The sequence below is a fragment of the Rattus rattus genome, chromosome 7 (assembly GCF_011064425.1).
Source record: "Rattus rattus isolate New Zealand chromosome 7, Rrattus_CSIRO_v1, whole genome shotgun sequence".
NCBI classification, from domain to species: Eukaryota; Metazoa; Chordata; class Mammalia; order Rodentia; family Muridae; genus Rattus; species Rattus rattus.
The window spans coordinates 33,542,617-33,562,740 of NC_046160.1; the positions used below are offsets into that span (position 1 = coordinate 33,542,617).

The 20,124-nt window shown below is 42.0% G+C and overlaps 1 protein-coding gene across 1 annotated transcript in view; it reads left to right on the plus strand.

Annotated features, from left to right (window-relative positions):
- Positions 1 to 20,124, plus strand: part of Nbas (NBAS subunit of NRZ tethering complex) — a 367,894-nt gene that overhangs the window by 328,483 nt on the left and 19,287 nt on the right. The window contains 2 exon segments of the mRNA XM_032907488.1: positions 1,532 to 1,727; positions 16,749 to 16,888. Of these exon segments, the coding sequence (XP_032763379.1) occupies positions 1,532 to 1,727; positions 16,749 to 16,888 (336 nt within the window).

Below are 20,124 nucleotides of genomic sequence, written 5' to 3' on the forward strand. Positions count from 1 at the left end.
ACCACATGCACATAGTTTAAGTATATCTAATCTTGTGTGTACAAGTGTGCATACATGTGTGTGCAGATGCACATATGTGGAGACTAAACTTTTTTTCAGGTGTCCTCCTCTGTCACTCTGCTCCTTAACATTGTTTGTGTGCTATGCATGCAGTGCCTGCAGAGGCCACAAGAGGGCATCAGATACCCCAGCCTCCAACCCCACCTCTGCTCCCTAGCTCCTCCACCTTACTCTGTGAAGCAGACTCTTACTAAACCCTGAGCTGGCCAACTTGGCTAGATGAACTAGCCAGCTGAGCCCCGGAATCCTGCCTGCCACCATGCCCGGCTTTTCCATGCGGTTCCTGGGGATTGAAACCAGCCTTCATGCTTGTTGGCAAGCACGTCACTCACTGAGCCCCTCCACATCCCAAGTTTTCTCATTTCTGTTGAGCACTGAGAAGGAAGGGTGTCTACTGGTAAGACTAGCAAATGATTTATAAATTAGAAATGTTTAACCTAGTTCTTCACATTTTATAACTTTCTATTTCCGTAAGGATTAATAATGAATTCTATTTTCAATGTAAGTTGTCATAAAACAGCAGTGGTCAAGTAGGTATACTGTGGTAGATACAGAGAGACATGCTCAGTGGCAATACAGGACTTAACTTCAGGAGGTTTTTGATTTTATAATATGCTATGGACTTGTTAGAGCAGGATTTGGCATGATGTTTCATTCGGTCTGAGACTCAGTTTAAGTGATTCATGCTAAGAGCTTTGTAAGGATGTGGTTGTACAAGCACCTGCATAATTCAGGTCCTCCGGGAAGGGGCTCTGCTATGGGCAGTGGCCACTGACATTGGGAAGTCAGTGAGTTTACTGAGGTTGCTCTTCTGGGATTACAGGAAGGCAGATCATCAGAGTGGGTGGAGAGATGTGCAGAACGTCCTCTTCACGGTATCTTGTGGACTCTACAGTCCGACAGTAGCCTAGCACTCGTATTTTATCTTTCCAAGATATTTAGTGGTTTTATAGCCACATGCAGAAATTGTGATCACAGTGGGGAGTGATAAAGAGGTGTGGGCAATGGGGTCAAAGTGCTGTACTTGACATGGAGGTTATACCACCTCCCCGAAGCCAATTCTGTCCTAGCAAATGTAATTTATGATGTCTTGTTTGCATAGTTGTTGCCAACCAGTGATTGAGTATATAAAATGACTAACTAGTAAGTGACACTGTTAGTATGACCAGTAGAGATAAGCTTTACAACTTGTTAAATTTGTATTAGAAATAAACTAGCTAAGAGCATAGTAGTTAGCGGTTGCCTTTGTCAGCTGTATGTTGCTCTGTTTAATAAAATCTGCCTCAGGATTACGTTTATTTTACATAGTTTTAAGATCACCAATATGGTTTGTTGTAAGTCACTTAAAAGCTTAATCTTTCCTTTTAAGAAACAGCATTGTCCATAGTCTTTAGGGCAGTGGTGGCCTTGATTACTAGAAGGGACACAGAAAGCCTCAGGAGCTTGTCTTTCTGCTTTGTGCCCTCTGCAGGGAGGAGCTAGTGTCTGCTGAGGACCTGCTGCAGTGGCTGCGGCCTTTCTGTGCTGAAGACGCTTGTCCCGTGAGGCCTCGAATCCAGGTGCTCCAGCTCTTGGGGCAGTGCTTCCACCTGAGTGAGGAGGACAGCAAGCTCCTGGTGTTCTTTCGAACAGAAGCCATTCTCAGAGCAGCATGGCCTCAGAGACAGGTAAGCAGCATCTGCAGGCCAGTCTTTCCTCAAATCATTGGTACTAACGATAGCTGCCCTCAGTCATGCAGACTTTGGGGACGGTCACTGTGCCAGCTGCTTAGTGGTTGAGTATGGACAATAAAGTCTTTGCTGATTCTCCTGCTAGGTTGAACATGACTGAGCTTACCAAACACATGCTCACATGCTCACATGCCTGTCTTTACAGCTGCTGACAGGATTGGTTGACTGGGGGCTCACCCTTTCCAGGAGAAATACCTCTGTGGATGGAATGCAGGTGGCTTCAGCCAGTTCTTGCTCTCCTGCTCTGCCTGTGCACTTTGACTGCCCTTCCTTTTCCTGTTCCACCAGGGATAAAAGAAACAAAAGGTCTCAGATTCTCTAGACCTCTCCAGACTCCCGCAGACCTCCCCTCTGGAACCTTCTCTGATCACTGCAAATTTTACTGAACTTTAAATTCTCAAAGTTAAAACTTCTTTAATTATCTTCCTCCCTCTTCTTTCCTTCCTTCTTCCCTCCCTCCCTCCCCCCCTCCCTCCCCCCCCTTCCTTCCTTCCTAAACCTTGTCTTAATAGTATTGTGAAACCTCTGGAAGATACAGGTCCTACTTAGCTTTAGCTCTCTACACAACCTAAAATCGTCTGAGGAAGCTCAGCTGAGGGATTGTCAAGGTTAGTGGTTGATGTGGGAGGTCACAGGTCACTCTGGGCAGCACTATGCCTAGGCAGGTAGATCTGTGCTGTGTAAGAGAGTGGGCTAGAAAGCAGGGCAGGATCCAGTGTTTCTCTGTGGTTTCTTCTTGAAGCTTCTGTCTTGGCTTCTATCAACAGATATAAATCTCCTTTCTAAGAGGCTATGCTATGGCTGTAACCTGTTTGCTCTCATTCTTGAAGTCTATGTATAACTGCTTTATTGGAATATTTGCTCTGCTTGAAGTCACAAATGTCCAGGCTCTCTGGAAATCTCTCCAAGGAGTCTCAAAGTGACAAAGGAAAGTGACCCCATGTCTCAGTCACCATCCTAGTTTCTCCCGTGTCTACTTTTACTCTTAGGTAAGAGCAGTTTCCTGTTCTTGTCAGTTAGGTTGCTTAAATATTTGGTAGTAGAAATGAGCACACTCATTCTGGCATTTCTGCGCTTCTGTCCTAAGGATTCTCTGAGAAATGCTGTGCTGTGTCTCCTCCATGGCTGCCCGCAATGGGGATTCAGGTCTTTTGGGGAGGACAGGGGAATTTGATGGGGAATTTTCACTTCTAAGTGAAGCAACGTTTTGGTCCTTAGGAGATGAAGCAGTAGTTTCAGGATGGAAACACTGGAATGTTGTATTAACTATACCTGTGGTTCAGATCATCTTTTTAATTCCTGTTTTTCAAAGATTGTGTGATATTTCTCTAGAACAATGGAAAGACTGGGGTACTTGTGGACATTGAATGTCTCTGTCACCCTTCTACTGCTAGGTCTGTAACTCTGGGGAAATCTGAGGTCTTGGACACTATGTGTGTAAAATGGAACCTTCAAGGTTCAACTAAGGTGGACAGCGGTCTGCTCAACTTCTCTGCCATTCGGTCCTCGCCATCCATGTGACCCAGAGGAACAGAGTGTTTCCCCTGTTATTTACAGTTTCCTTACCACCTCTTTCTTCCCAGAGCGTATTTCAGTACCATTGCTGATAGAGACACATTCTTACAGACTCAAGATAAGACTAGATAATGATATTGCAGTGTTCAGTTACAGAAAGAAAATGTGGGTGCCACATTCACTGTGCTGGTAATCCTCTTAGGCAGACTTTGCATACATCAAAGAAGGGCTTAATATTTAATTATTCTTGAAGTGCCCAAAGTAGTGGCCCTACAAATCACTGTGTTGCTGGAAACCCAGCCAGCACATGGAAGATTCAACATGTCTGTGACGCCTGCCCCTGACTGTGTCACAGAGAGGCAGCAATTTCTACATTTTCTAATGATTAGTTAACAGAATTAAAAATTCAGAGACCCTCATTTTTCAGTAGTTTGAGAGGCTTTAATTTACTTCCAAGAAATGTGCCCCTTCATGGTATGAGTGGGGTGCAATGGAGAGGAGGGATGGTGTCTTACATTAATCCCTGTGGTGCAGTTTATCAGAGGTTTTCAGCTTTTTGTAATTTTCTAGTTAACTGGTGCATGAAAAATGTGGGTCAAAATACTAATGTTTCTTTTGAAAACTTCCATAGCTCAGCACCTTAGATTTTCCCATATTTTTTATGTACAAGGAGACGATAGCTTGAGAGTTTTGCTTTTTTTGTTTTCCAGCACATCCAGCATTTGGTATGCAAGGCAGCACTGGAGAGATATAGCTTAAGATGTCACCCAATCTTGTTAAGGCGTCATCGACTGCCTAGTTTGAAACAATGCAAGTCCATGCTAACCCTCCTGTTAGGGATCAACTGGCCTTCATTTGCCAAAATATTAGCAAAATATGTACTTTTCCTCTCAGATGGAGCTAAAGAAATTCAATATGCAAAGCTATATGTAGTTCCTTGAAAAAAACTTCTCGTTGCATTAGTGTCTTCACATCCAAGAGTCCACATGTGACCAGCTTAGTCAAATACAGATAAGGTGTGATGTAGGGTCTGTGAGTGTACGTAGAGGCAATGTGTCTCTAATACCGTGATGTCCTGCCGTCCTGGAGCTGCCAGACGCCTTCTTTACTTCCTACTCAGTAGCTGTTTTGTAGGAAATCTGGACATCAAGACTGAGGAGTCACTTCAGTTTTATTTAGTGCAGATGTGACCTTTCTAAAATGACTCCACAGCCCGGTACAATCTGCCTCATCTCTGTCTTAACTCTAAGTCACTTGCCACTATCTGAAAACTCCCTTCTCCCCATCTCTGCCTGTTTGTTATGTGATGTCTTTCTTCTTCCATTAGAATATAAATTCTATGAGAGCAGGGGTCTGAAAGACACTCTGTGCATATTTGTTGAATAGATGAATACTAAGTCCTTAAGAACCTGTGCAAGGCCATGCTCAGGTGACGGCACTGCGACTCTGCATGCGCTGCTTTGGGCTCTGCTGTGCTCCTTATCTACACCAGGAGATTGACTGAGGCTGATGGGACGATGTCCTTACAGTGGCCTGCAGTGTTGATGTGGCTTTGTTAGTCCGCCACACTTTCCTCACGGTGACTTCTGATTAGTTTGCTGCTTTTCATGTGGAAGCAAGGCACAGCCTTTTTATTTGGCCATAAGCAGGAGGCAGGAATTCCTCAAGAGAACTCTATGATCGATTTTCCCACAATGATTCAAGTCAGGAGAGCATCCACGGTAATTGTTTAGAGATCTCTGGAGGCTCTGACTGTGAACCTTTTAGTTCTTGTCCTATAGATATTGTCCCCTCGCTGCTGGGGAGTCACTTGCAGAAGGAGAGGAGACCGAGTTGTGAGCTATGTGTACATTAGAACTGTCCTAGAGAGGTCAGCACCCTGCCTGATTAGCTGATAGGTCATGACTGCCTTGTGAGTGATGAGGCAGGAACTTCAGTTCTGTCCTAGAGTCTGAGTTCTTGGCTATGTACTACAAAGCTCCATTTGCTGGGGACACGCAGACTCGGCAGCAGCACCTGGTCATGTGGCACTATGTGCAGTGTTCTCTGGAAAGCCTCTCCTCCTTCCATGAACTGGGTTTTAGTGGATGAAAGAAATCAGGAGTTGCTATCCTTTGAAGGACAACAAAGCATTTGTCATTTCATGATGTCTCAAAGCAGTGTGGTGTGTGATATTCAAATGAAATGTTGGGAAATCCCATGCCTGTTAAAGATTGTAATACATGTGAAATTTTCTTCAGCTATTCTTCAGGCATACAGTATATGCCATGAACTGCAAGCACTCTGGATACAAAAATGGATAAGATACTTTTTCTGGAGTCTGTGAGTTTCACACACAGAAATCTGAATTCAAACTTAGTTTTCACCACCCACTAGCTGTGAACTGGGAAAAGTTAGTAATTCTCTCATCTATAAAAGGAAATAATATAGTCATTGTGAAGCTTAAATTCCATAAAACCTGTAATATTCTCACTTCAGACAAGGAAATGGGCCTTGTTGGTGTGGGATTTTATACCAGAGAGCATGGTTGTGCCAGTAATCAGTAGAATTTAGGCATCAAGACATAAGCTGACACATGGCACAAATCTCATGGATCACATAGAGCCATGCATCAATGCAGTGAAAAAGACGCTTTGCTAGTTCTTCAGAGCCAATGTGTTTGTGTGAAAATAGGAAGGCATCACTGACGAAGATGGCATGGAACGGGCACACTGGGGAGACAGCTGTGTTCTGACCAGGGAACGTGATGCCAGGGAGGTACACGAGCAGATTGCTGTTCTGAAAACAGTGTGTCCACAGAAGGGAGGACTGAGGCAGGAGTCTGGTTTCTGAACTTGGCCAAGCAGAGGAGATAAGCAGCATAGAAAAGAGAGCTTAAGATGTGCTCAGATATGGGGAGGTGAACAGGGAGTTTGCTGCTCTGACTAGAGGGGAAGTGTACTCAACTTGCTCGACAGTGCTGGAGGAAAACTGTGCTCTGGGTTCTGGCAAGTCATTGATGTGCTTTTAATCAAGTCATCATTTGCTTTATTTAATCTTACACAGCATTTTTTTCTAGCATGCTGGAGCAGTAGTGAGGCAGGGGAGACTCTTGTGTCTTCATGTGTAGGCAAAATGTTTGTAGGCTTCATGTGTCTTAGTAATGGCTGCTTTCAGAAATAGACTTAAAATTGTCAAATGTTACCAGATGCCATTCTCTGGCTCCCTCAATCTGCAAACTCAGTTGTCTATAGTAGATGACTATATCCGGGTACCTTTTAAAATGTTGTCACTGTGTTCATTGTCCTTAGTGAGACCTTCATTAGGACCTGCTCACACATTGATCAGGTTTGTCTTACCCTCCCATTGCCTTCTGTTTCATTCCCCTTTCTCACTGGTACCTTTCTCTTTCTAACGGTCTTGTGTTCATTTTTACATCTGGGTCTACATATGAGAAACAAGACATAATGTTTGTCTTTCTGGGTCTGGCTTATTGTGTTTAACCTGTAAATCTCCATTTCTAACTTTTCTTAGTTCATTCTCCTTTTATAGCTTTGAGCCTCCACATTTCCATTCTCTCCACCTTGATGTGGGTAGGCTTCTCCCATGTACTTATTAGCATGAGTTAATGCTTGCTACAGGAGATTAGTATGATCATGATGGGATCTGTTTCTGTTACTTTTCCACCTAAATATATTTATTTAATTGCTTATTTATTTCACTGTGGTTATAAAGGTTTTTGTTTTGTTCCATGGTTCTAATCGATCATAATGGTTTGGTTTTGTTTAAATTGTCCAAAGATGGTCATTGTGATTTCTTTTTAAGTTTTCTTCTTTTCCACAGTGCCCACCATTTCTGCACTTCCCCATGTCTGGTACTCATGCGCCAGAGTCCTGTCTGTACATTCTGTGACTAGCTCTTGCCTCAGTCATTGATTTCAGAAAGCCTTGTTTCTTTTGTTGGAAATGCTGTCTAGGAGCCAAACTGCTGCCAGGGGTGTGCACAGTTGGGCTTCAAGGAGAAAGAGCCTGAAAGTGAGTAACCTCATGGACATTAAAAGTCTACATCTGCTCTATTCCAATCACTAAAAAGTCAGGTTTGTATTGACACCCTCCTTTCCGTCTGTGATAGAGTCCATTCTGCCTTCATTGGTAAGCTCTCCTCTGCAGAGACTCAGCTCTCATCCAGAATTTACTTTCAAATTTGCTCTGTCTTAGAATAGATAATTTCAAGATTACTCTCTCATTTTCTCAGCAGATTTTATTTTTATAGAGCCTTTCTCTTCAGCTGTAGGTTAATAGTACTAGCAATACTTTTTTTCCTAATGCTACTTGAGTTTTCTCTTCTTCCCTCCTTTCTCCACATACACGAAGACACATCACCATTAGCCTGCTTGCCTTACTCATGTCTACCATTCAGTTCATTGTTTTGCCTATTTGTGTAGTTTGGCCAATCTCGTTGGTTTCAATTGTTTGTTTTTAATATGTGAGTCACTAACAATGTAATGTGTAAACTAGAATGTGGAATTTACTATTGTTTTTACTTCTGATATTTTGGAGTTCAGACATTCTCAGCCTTTAATTATATTGGATATATGTAACTTTTAAAATCTTTGTTTTAACCCCTTTTTTGAGAACAGGTAGGCAGATACATATATCATCTTCCTCTGTTACCCAGGAGTATCTTTGGGTAGCTTCTAGCTAAATGAAAGCACCAGAGTCTAAAACCACTGAAGCTTTGGTGTAGACATGTTCTCACAAGCTGAGGATCAGCCTATGTTGTGGTTGAAGATCCAGTTTATTTCAGTGCTTTTGACAACCTCCCATGGACTGGATGTCAGACTTCCTGTGTCGCACTTCAGTGGCACAGTTCTCTTCATCCCACGCATCCCACAGGGAAGCAGGGTAAGGCTGGTTAAGGCAGGCATGTATCTCAGTACCGAACTATGTCATACATACATGGTAAAGAACTAAGAAACTCTAGCAGCTAGGGCTCTGTTAGATGCCTGCAGGTTCTGTGTGTGTGTGTGTGTGTGTGTGTGTGTGTGTGTGTGTGTGTGTGTGTGTCTGTCTGTCTGTCTGTCTGTCTGTTGCACACTGCTCTGTTGCCTTATACATTATAATCTCTGAATAGTATATTGGGTTTGATATTCGATACAGTTGTCTTTTTTAGCCTATGGATACCTTAAGGCATTGCCTTTGTCCGTGGGCTCACAGCTATGACAAAGCCAGCATTTAGCTTCTCATTCTTTTTATCGGCTGCTTCCTGCTGATAATAGATCTTCTCACTTTAGCTCTGGATATAGAGGGTGCTAGAATGTAGGTTCACTTAGTATTTTTGCAGTCACGTATTCATGACATCCAGGCAATATCTGCATCTGTGTTTTAGTTCTTTGAAAATGTGAAAATCTACCCCAAAAAGTATCTTTTAATGTTGAAAAACATTATTTAATTAAATATTTTCATAGTTTTTATTTAGTTTTAATAAAATCCATAACTCAGAAATGAAAATGGCCATTGTATATCTATCTTTTCTTGTCTAATAGTAGTGGTTCTGTAGTTGATTACAGTATGGAACAACAGTGACAGTGCTACTGTGAGTCCCTTTGTGTGCCAGGACTAGTTCAAAAGTCCCTTAGACCAGTGAAGGAGATTAATAGTCAACATTTGGTGACAGCTTTTTTTGTTTGTTTGTTTGTTTGTTTTGTTTTCATCTTCTCAACATTTCATTTTCAGAGAAACTGACTCTATCCAGTTGATACAGGAGGACACATTGCCCAACTTCAAGTCTAGTTTTACTTAGAGCTCAACTCTGTTAACCTTTTGTGCCTCTATTTTTCTACAGAGCCTGCAGATTTTTGTTTGTTTGTAATTTGAAACTTCGTGTATGAGCATTACAGTATGACATCATTATGTTTGTGGAAGGAATTGCATAGCTACTTTTCATCTTTTACATTAACTATAACTCTGTTATCTGTTAGGAGCCACAGAGCAGAAGTTAATGGCACTGTTGCCGATAGGAACAAGGTTTGTAGCAGTTCCACTCTGAGAGTACTTCATGTTCACTATAGCATGTTCACTTGTATCTGTATCTGCAGAGGCAGTGAGCTCCTGTCAGTGCCTGGAGGAAGATAAATAGTTAGCTGCAGTGTCCCAACTTGTGGTGTCTGGGTTCACTAACAGCAGCACAAGAAAGTTTAAGGTAAAAATGGCTCCCACTGAGAACAGTGTGTTAGTTCTTCTGTTTCAAGGACAGTGAGTCTAGTCTGATAAGGACCTGCAACAACTTGACAAATGGACTTTAGGAAGGAAGGAAGGAAGAAGTTCCCTAATTCTACATGGAAGAAAAAAAGTAGCATTTAGAGACAAAAAACAATACTCTCATGCTTGAGTCACATTTGTATTTTGCTCTTTAAATTTAGTTTAATAGCAATTAATGTTTAATTTTAATGTTTAATTAATATCAATAGCAAATAGTCAGTAGATGTGCAGGTATTTGTGAAATATTTTCTCAGATCCTCCTTGGACTAGGAAGGAAGGAGTGGTATACAAAGCGTGAGTTGCTACTTGCACCCTATTGGCGACAACTTCATGCTACTGAATAGCTTCCTGGGTTAAACTCGTGTCCCCCAAGCATGAGGGCCAGAGTTAGATCTTCAGAACTGTGTAAATGCCAGGCAGTTGTGGCAGCTGGCCTATAATTCTAACACTAGAAAGGAAGGCTAAGCCTGGGGATGGACTAGCTTATATCAAAGATCTCTATGTTCAGTTGAGAAGCCCTGCCTCAGTGAGTTGAACTGTATCATATGCTGAGCGATGGAGGCTCTAATTCTTGTGTAGATCCCCGTCCAGACTGAACCAGAGCCTTGATTTTAGGTATTTTAGGGCTAGAAGTTCTCAAGGTGCTCACACTAAATACATGCCCTCACAATTTTGGAATCCTGTCATACCCACTTGTTGAACATTTGTGAGCTCAAGAAAATGTTTGCTCTTAATTTTTCCCCATTAACTTGTCAGTTTTATGAAATGATGATTTTATTTTCAACTTAAAGTTAGTTAATTTTTTCTTATTCTTTTTTTTTTTTTATTATTATTAACTTGAGTATTTCTTATGTACATTTCGAGTGTTATTCCCTTTCCGGTTTCCGGCAAACATCCCTTCCCTCCCCCCTTCCTTATGGGTGTTCCTCCCCCATTGCCGCCCTCCCCGACAGTCTAGTTCACTGGGGGTTCAGTCTTAGCAGGACCCAGGGCTTCCCCTTCCACTGGTGCTCTTACTAGGATATTCATTGCTACCTATGAGGTCAGAGTCCAGGGTCAGTCCATGTATAGTCTTTAGGTAGTGGCTTAGTCCCTGGAAGCTCTGGTTGCTTGGCATTGTTGTACATATGGGGTCTCAAGCCCCTTCAAGCTCTTCCAGTTCATTCTCTGATTCCTTCAACGGGGTCCCGTTCTCAGTTCAGTGGTTTGCTGCTGGCATTCGCCTCTGTATTTTCTGTATTCTGGCTGTGTCTCTCAGGATCGATCTACATCCGGCTCCTGTCGGTCTGCACTTCTTTGCTTCATCCATCTTGTCTAATTGGGTGGCTCTATATGTATGGGCCACATGTGGGGCAGGCTCTGAATGGGTGTTCCTTCAGTCTCTGTTTTAATCTTTGCCTCTCTCTTCCCTGCCAAGGGTATTCTTGTTCCCCTTTTAAAGAAGGAGTGAAGCCTTCACATTTTGATCATCCATCTTGAGTTTCATTTGTTCTAGGCAACTAGGGTAATTCAAGCATTTGGGCTAATAGCCACTTATCAGTGAGTGCATACCATGTATGTCTTTCTGTGATTGGGTTAGCTCACTCAGGATGATATTTTCCAGTTCCAACCATTTGCCTACGAATTTCATAAACTCGTTGTTTTTGATAGCTGAGTAATATTCCATTGTGTAGATGTACCACATTTTCTGTATCCATTCCTCTGTTGAAGGGCATCTGGGTTCTTTCCAGCTTCTGGCTATTATAAATAAGGCTGCGATGAACATAGTGGAGCACGTGTCTTTTTTATATGTTGGGGCATCTTTTGGGTATATGCCCAAGAGAGGTATAGCTGGATCCTCAGGCAGTTCAATGTCCAATTTTCTGAGAAACCTCCAGACTGATTTCCAGAATGGTTGTACCAGTCTGCAACCCCACCAACAATGGAGGAGTGTTCCTCTTTCTCCGCATCCTCGCCAGCATTTGCTGTCACCTGAGTTTTTGATCTTAGCCATTCTCACTGGTGTGAGGTGAAATCTCAGGGTTGTTTTGATTTGCATTTCCCTGATGACTAAAGATGTTGAACATTTCTTTAGGTGAATTTTTCTTATTCTTTATGGTCAACATTCCTAAATATAGTATGAATATATATTGAGCCAAAACTGTCTTCTAGAAAGGTATCAGTATTTTGATTGTGCTGTGTACACACACACACACACACACACACACACACACACACACACACACACACACACCCCTAACAAAAATAAAACAAAACAGTATATATTGATCATATGATAGTGTGGTGGTTTAAATATACTTGGCCCAAGGAGTGGCTTTATTAGGAGGTGTGCCCTTGTTAAAGTAGATATGGCCTTGTTGAAGGAAGCATGTCACTGTGGGGGTAGGCTTTGAGATCCTCCTAGCTTCCTTAAGTCAATCTTCTCCTGGCTGCCTTTGGATCAAGATGTAGAATTTGCCTCTCCTTCTCCAGCACCATGTCTGCCTGGACACTGCCATGCTTCCCACCATGATGATAATGGACTGAACTTCTGAACCTGTTAGCCAGCCCCAGTTAAGTGTTGTCTTTGTAAGAGTTACCTTGGTCATTGTGCTTCTTCACAGCAGTAAAACCCTAACTAAGACAGATATTTAATTTTTCTCTGCTGACTACTCAGTTTGATTATAGGTAAAAAATTTTACCACTGAAGACTTGGAGACATGTTCATGATAGTACAGAACTTGGTAGTGTGGTGAGAGTATTTTAGCATTGTTCTTAACCAGGAAAGGAACAAATGCAGCCTATAAGCTTTTGAAAACCAAAATTACCATTAATTACTTGTATGGTTCTCTAATTTTTAGAATTACAAAAGAAAATACTAAATGGGATTAGACTTAAAAAGGAATATGTAAGGGTACTGACATGAGTTTGAACAATATGTGTTAATATATGTAAACAACTTATAAGTCTCTATCATGTGGGCTCATGAGTCTAATACAGAAATGTACCTTTTCAAACTCAATGTTTTATCTTTACCTCAAATATTAGGGTAAAAACTGCTCTTTAAAAGCTGGTTAGCACTTAGACCTTGAAAGTTGTATTTAATGACCGTCATTTGATGCTCTTTACTAAAGAGTTTTATAGTCTTGATTGGGTTGAGAAGGCAGCTCAGCCATGACCTGTACTGTGGAAAGGAGGTCTCCAGAGCAAGCTGGCCAGACTAGTCCTGTGGGTAAGCTCTGCGTTTGTCCAGGGGACTCTGGCATGAGGAATCAGGTAGGAAAGTGGTAAAGGAGTCTCTGCATCTACCTTGGACTTCCATACTCATACTCACAAGCATGGATATACAACAATGAAAAGTAGAATAAAAAAGCAGAAGACAGTTTTAGGGTATTTTCCCAACATAATAATTACAGAAATTTCCAAAAGTTATTGCTAAATAGTTTTCTTCAGATCTTTCACATTTTAGCAAGCCTCAGAAGAAGAACTAACTAGCTTCGTTCAGGATTCTTTTTGAGGGCATGATGTTTTTACAGAAGGCCATGGAGGATGAAGATCTCCCACGGAGCAGGGCACATAGACTTGTGTTCATTCTAACAGATTCATGGTCTTCAAGTGTGGGGCTCTTCACAACCACTCCGTGTGTGTATCACTTTCCTAAGTGCTGCTTTTGAGCCTAAGGACTTGAGGGAATGCTGATGCCCTCACTGCTGCTATTCCTGGGAGTACAAAAGGTCTGTCTCTAACCAAGGGCCTCTTGTCTTCTGTCAGAACCAACCCACGGCAGACTAGACAGGCTATCCTATTGGCTTGTCAGGAAGAGGGCATATTTCTCCTTCTTGACAAAAGCTGTCTTTCAAAACCAACTCCAGGGTTTCATTCCTAAATCATATAATGGGCACAGGGAGAAGGGCGTGCCTCTTGAATTTTCACATGTAGCCAGACACCTGCGAGCTTCCTTTACTTTCAGTAATGGGGTCAGCCTTAGAGAGGTTTCTATGGAAACTCCTGTAGAAGCTTTACAGATCGCACTTAGCAGAAGGTACTAGCATCCTCTCTCTCTCTCTCTCTCTCTCTCTCTCTCTCTCTCTCTCTCTCTCTCTCTCTCTCTCTCTCTCTATAAAGCAGAACTGAAGTACTCCCTATATGACCCAAGTAACCAACAGTTTGGCAGATGGTTTCAGTGTCAAGGCAAAGCCACATAGAGCCTGGGAACAGTGATAGGAAATGTGGTGGGGGACCCTGTCCTTGCTATCTCTCATTTACTCTTTCCAGTGCCTTGTGAAAGGGCTTGCTTCTTATTTCTAGAGCTCCACCATCAGGGTCTGGCTCTGGGTTTGGTTACCTGTCCATATTAAAAGAAGAAATTAAGATAAAATACATAAAATGGAAACTGGATTTCCTTCAAGCTTTGTCCAAAGCTGGAGGGAGCAGTTCTCAGTTCACTGCTCTTCCAGTAATTGCATCAGTTTAGAGAAAGAACAGAAGCTCACACAAATTCAGCTGTGGAACCAGGGAATGATGCTGGGAAATAATCAGAAAAGCCATAATTCCTACTTCTTGGGTTCTTTTGCACATCCTGGGGCTAGAGGCCAAGGTTTGTGATGAGTGGTAGCTGATTCCACTCTTAAGACACAGGAAGCTGGGGCCAGAAATTTAAAACCAAAGTCCTATTATTTCTAGGGAGCTGTTATGCCTTCACTCTACCATTCTGTTGGGAATAACAGCTCAAATCTGGATAGTCTCTCAGCCAATGTGTAGTTGAGTCCCTGAGTCACAACTTCATCCTCTCTGTATGTCACAAAGGAATACTACTGTGTTTGTATATGTTCTTCCCTGAAAACTATCAAACAGAGTTATAAGGGATTTTTATAGTCCCTGTCTCCAGCGTTTCACCTGCACGTCCACCATTTCAAATTCCAGCAGTCAGCCATCATATGTCCTTAGACATTTACCAAGTGAGTGCTGCAGTCTTTTCTGCCTCTATTCAGCCAACTTATTAAATATCTTTTGATTTTCATACAGTATCTTCCTGTTTCATTACATGTTGTGTGTTATACAAATATCTAGGAGGAATATGGGTATCCCCTGGATTTGTTAAGTTTGTGTTTCCTCCTATTAAATCCACTCTCTGTTATGTCTGTTTCCTCCAGACTAGACCGTCTCTGTCTGTGTTCAGCATATGCAGTACAGTGTTGAGCTTGGTGTTCTTGAAGAAAATCTGATCCCAAACAGATACGCAGGTGTAGAGGGAGGAGGTGCGTCAGTAACTCTTCGGATGAATGTTGATGCCATTCTTTGCTGGTACAGCAAGTCTATAGGCAGTGTTTACTTTGCAGCACAAACTTGTGTTCATGTAAACTCTTACACAGAAACTAAGATTACAGAGCAGGAAGAGATCAGTCATTGACTGACCCCTCTCCCCAGTGCAAACATCAAGCAGTACTCTCATTACCTGAGACTTCTGCCGTTTAGAAAGCCCATTTTCCAGTAATGAAGATGAGGCCCAGAGCCAGACTTTCCTGAAGTCTGGTGGTGAACATAATGCCAGCAAACCTGCCTGTCTCCAGTCTTCTGCCAACAATGACAAAACCAACAAAGACTTTATGACAAGTCCAGGAGAATTTAAGATTATTGGTGCTAAATTGTCTTATGAGTGATAAATTGTCACTTATTTGTAAGCTTGCCCACTTAGTTCATTTATTCCAGAGGTACTCATTGCACATCTTGTAGTTTGAGTACTAAGGACGGTGAGACGGGAGGATGTGGATTTTAGGCATGCCTTACAACTCAGGCAGGTAATCAGGGCCTTCACTGGGAAGGAAACAGGGCTCTAAGTCCTCCAGTATCTGGAGGAAGAACATGCCAGGGCAAAGAAATGGTTCCTGGTAGCTGATGCAGAATGTGTGTAATTGTGAACAAGACATGTCAACAGGCCTAGAGGCTGGAGACAGGGTGAAGTACTGAGGTTGGTTAATGATGACTGAAAGTCTTGAATTTGTGTTTCTTTGAGACAGTCGCCTGCTCCCAGCTAGAAGCCTTGCTTAAATAATGTTGAGCTTATCTTGTGTTGGCTCCTCTTTTCAGAACATGCTACTCAGATTATCTTTTGGCTGTCACTTGAGAGCTCCATTACCAGGACAGTTGAGCCAATGTCTGCATGTCCCAGGAGGTTGCTAACCCAAGTGTCCCCCACACAGAGCTGTGGTAGGGATCAACTGACTTGCTATACCATGAAATTATTTCAAAACTGTAAAGTGCTATGGGCCTATTTATTCCACTGATGGACGGCCTGAGGCTCAGAGGTGGGCGTCGGAGGTTCTGGCAGATCACTGTGGGAGCCAGGCTTCCCACAGTAATTACTGATAATTTCATAGTTCATATGACCATTTGCAACACTGCAAAATTCATGATGTGACTCCTCAGATGGTGTGTTAGATCAGCACCATCATGGCCATTAAATAAATGTTTTGGAAACCTGCATTAGTCCAGACAATTTAGCAAGTGTGTAAGTAAAATCCATTCTCATTATCCTTTCAAGGTGTGATGATCTGAACCCTGTGAATACATATCCCCATGCCTTTACCATTCCGATTGTCTGTGTCCCTAACTGCCGAGAGCCTGTGAAGAGAATCTAGGAAGGGGGATGAACTGACTGGCTTGTATATCAAAACCGCTTTTCAACTTAAAATAACTGACACTTTTCCCCAGAGCCATCCTGCACGTGTGACTTGTTTTATAATTGCCCTGGCTAGAAGAGAAGCCATTTGGTTATCTAGTGGGAGGGGGTGGATGCTGTGAGACTGACAGGGCCTCTCCTGTATTAGAGACAGACTGGCAATGAATACTGTGTTTGACTTGCATGGCGTGTGTTGCCAAAGCATCATATGACAAGGGAACATGCATAAAATCTTTAGTCAAGTTAGAGTAATTTCTAGGCACATGTTGGCAAATGGCTTTCTGATGAACATTAGGAGTCAATTTTGGACAGTTTAAACTTCCAAAATTCACTTAATGTTAAGTATGCTGAAATAATTTCTTTCAACTGTAAAAGCAATCTGCATTTTAACATGTTAGTAAATTTCTGTTCTGGCTTAGTTTTAGACAATATTTAATTTTTATTCAGTAAATTGCAAAGTTTTTCAAAGTTCTTTTCTCAGTCACATACAGTCTTCTGTGACCCAGCTCAGCATTGCCAGTTTCGGATGTGTACTGCTTCTTTCAGGTGGATGTGGCTGACACTGAGAGTGAAGAAAGCCGGCACTCTCTCTTCATGGAGCTCCTGGAATCCAGTCACCATGAGGTCGAGTTTCAGCACTTGATTTTACTCCTGCAAGCGTGGCCACCCATGAAAAGTGAATGTGTGTAAGTGTTAAGATAGTCGACAGCCTCTGTCTGAATGTCAGTTTTAAAAATGCGATGTCCTCAGCAGAGCCAGTGACACCCCCTTACATTAAGGAGTACGTTCCAAGCACTCGGAACTGGTGAAGGGTACCAAATGCAGCTCTCCACCATGCTTTCCCATGAGATTCCCTATTCCCGCCTGTACAGATTGAATGTTTACATCCAAGCTAAGCACTTGTTATATACTGTAGTGGTGACTTTCTTTCTATCTATCATTTTAATTTTATTTTTGTCTTTTTGAGAATCTTTTACATGTACATAGTAAAATATGATCTATCCCCCATTTTCCCCTCAAGTTGCCCTCATATCTCACCAACATGCCTCCTCCCAAAGCCAAGTCTTTTTTTAAATTACCCACCAAGTCCAGTTATTGCTGCCCATATGTTCATGGGTGAGGCACTGCCCACTGCAGCATGGGAGTAACCAGTAACCAGAGCCTCAGTAACAAAACAAAAACAAAAGGACATTTGTCATCCCCAGACCTGTCCACTGCCACTAGCCTGGGAGCATCTTCCTACCTATGCTTGGATTTTGGCTGGCTTGATCTTATGGGTTTAAAAAGGTATTTATGTGTGAGAGAGATCACTATTTGACTTTGAAGACAATTTAAATTGTTTCTGAAATATTAGAAGACAGCATTTCCTACTCCCCCTACTTTTTCACAATATTCTCTGAGCCTTGACGGTGTTCGGTTAACATAAATGTCCCATTGAAGGGTAGCCATGCAGTCCCTTATTTTCTGCACTTTGACCAGCTAGGTCTCTTGCCATTGACTGCTGTCCCCAAAAAGAAACTCCTCTGGCCAAGATTGGGAGCAACCTAAGTCAGTGGGGACATGCATACATATTTAAAGGACAGTATTTAAATATGATGACAGGATGGTCATTTAGCAAAATAACAATTGAAAATTCTACTCTGGATTCTGTGACTTGCCCATGCATGGGCTTTTGACCAAATTACAGCACCACAATTACATTTTATGTTTGATAATTTTGATTTTTTTAAAAAAGTGTGGTATTGGTGTATGTGTATGTGTGTTATTGGGTTAGGTAGGTATGCATTCCTAAATGGAGGCCAGAGCATGACCTAAGATATATCTCCCTCTCCTGTTGTCCGGGACAGACTGACCAGAAGCTCACTGCCTCTGCTGGGCTCTCAGCACCTTCCACTCTCCAGCCCCAGTGCTGGGCTACAGACACACACCTGGTTTCCTGTGTGGATACTGGTGATGTGACCTTCTGTTTGCAGACAAAGCACTGTTAGCCACTAAACCATCTTCTTAGTCCCCTATAACTGTGATTTTGGTGTTCAAAGTACAGCAGATCTCTGGTTGAATTTCTTCTTGTTCTTGGCAGTTTCACAGAGGGGGGATTGTTTTTATCATGGGTCTTGGCAATGTCAACATACATTTTTTCCCCTACGGTTGACAACTTTGTAATTTTCACTTAAAAGGAGGCCCTTTATGACTTCCCTTTCGCAAGTCTGAGCTGCATCCCACTACTCTTCCTATTTGAGGAGGACACTACTGAATAAATAAGAGTTAGTTAGGTGGGACACTGTAGTACTCTTGACAGTCGGTTTATTAACAGAAATGGCTACTAAATGACACAGAAAGGAACAACATTCAGTGTAGAGCCACTGGATCACGGTGCAGTTGCTTATGGAATTTTTCTTTTTGTGAATTGTGTTTTTTATGGATAATTGAAATTGAACACACACACACACACACACACACACACACACACACACCAAAATTATGGGTTTAAAAAGGTATTTATGTGTGAGAGAGATCACTATTTGACTTTGAAGACAATTTAAATTGTTTTTGAAATATTGGATAACCTTTCTATTTCCCTGTACGTAACCCAAATGTTTTCTTCAGAAGTACCATAACCATGTCTGATTTAAGATATGAGCACAATAATTTTGTTCTGGTATTTCACAAGGAAATTTCTTGCCTGATTTATTTTAAACAAAGCTTATAGTGCTGCCTTGAGATTTCGTATGGAACAAGTAATTCCCATTTATTAAGTGCTCACAATATTGAGCATGTAATTTACATACATTACCAATCATCCACACAACAAACATGCATAGATAGTGTAACCTAGTTATACAGATGGAAGAATTGCGTCTCAAAAGTTAAGTAACTTGAGACTGCACACAGCTAACAAGTGAAGGAGACAGAATTCTAAGGAGGAATGGCCCCACAGCAGGCTTGGGTTGTTTCCTCTCTGTCCTGCCTAGCTTGCAGCTGCCACTCAGTGTTAACTGAGGTGCTTGTCTCGTCCTTGTACTATTAAACATGTGACTCACCCTTTCCTTTGGGAGAAGTGGCCAGGTTTCCTTTGAGCAGATCACCTGTCTGAAGCTGTTTCCACTGGCAAGGATGTGTCTCTATACTCCTGCTCAGGCCTATTGGCTCCAAGGCTGATATTTTTTAGTACCCAGCAAGTGATTCTGTCCTAGGCCAGTGAAGCCTCCATATCTTGGTATGGGAGGAAGGAAGCTTACCTGGAAATGATTTATCCTGAAGCAGTTTCAGAGCAGTAAAACACTCTTCATTTGAGCCCCAGGGTGGCACTGTTAGGAATTCCTGATGCACACAGAGGAGGGCTATGTCTTTTTGTTTTTTCTAAGGAGATTCTTTTAGAAGGGAAAGAAGGTGTGGCTTAAGTCTCTGTCTTCTGTGACATTGATGGCATCCTGACTCATGTTCTCCAGAGTGGGATTTTACTTGAAATGTTTAGTTTGAGGTTTGTTATTGTTCAACACAGAATCTGGTTATGTAGCCCAGGCTGTCCTTGAACTAGTGCCCTTCAGTTTCCTGTGTCCTACCATGCCAGGCTATCACACCTCTTCTGTTCACAGCCTTCATTGTCATAGTGAAGTGCTTCCCTGTGATCTTTCTAAGACTACTCAGGGCTGCAAGAACTTGTGAAGTGTAGGTTCCTGGGTACTAGGCTTCTCTTAAAAATCTCCAGAGCAAAATAGAAACAGAAGAAACAGTACCCAATTCATTTTTTGAAGGCACAATTACACTTATACCTAAAACACACAAAGACACTACAAAGAAAGAGAACTTCAGACCAATTTCCCTCATGAATATTGATTCAAAAAATTCAATAAAATATCATAAGCCAAATCCAAGAAGACATCAAAACAATCATTCACCATGATCAAGTAGACTTCATCCC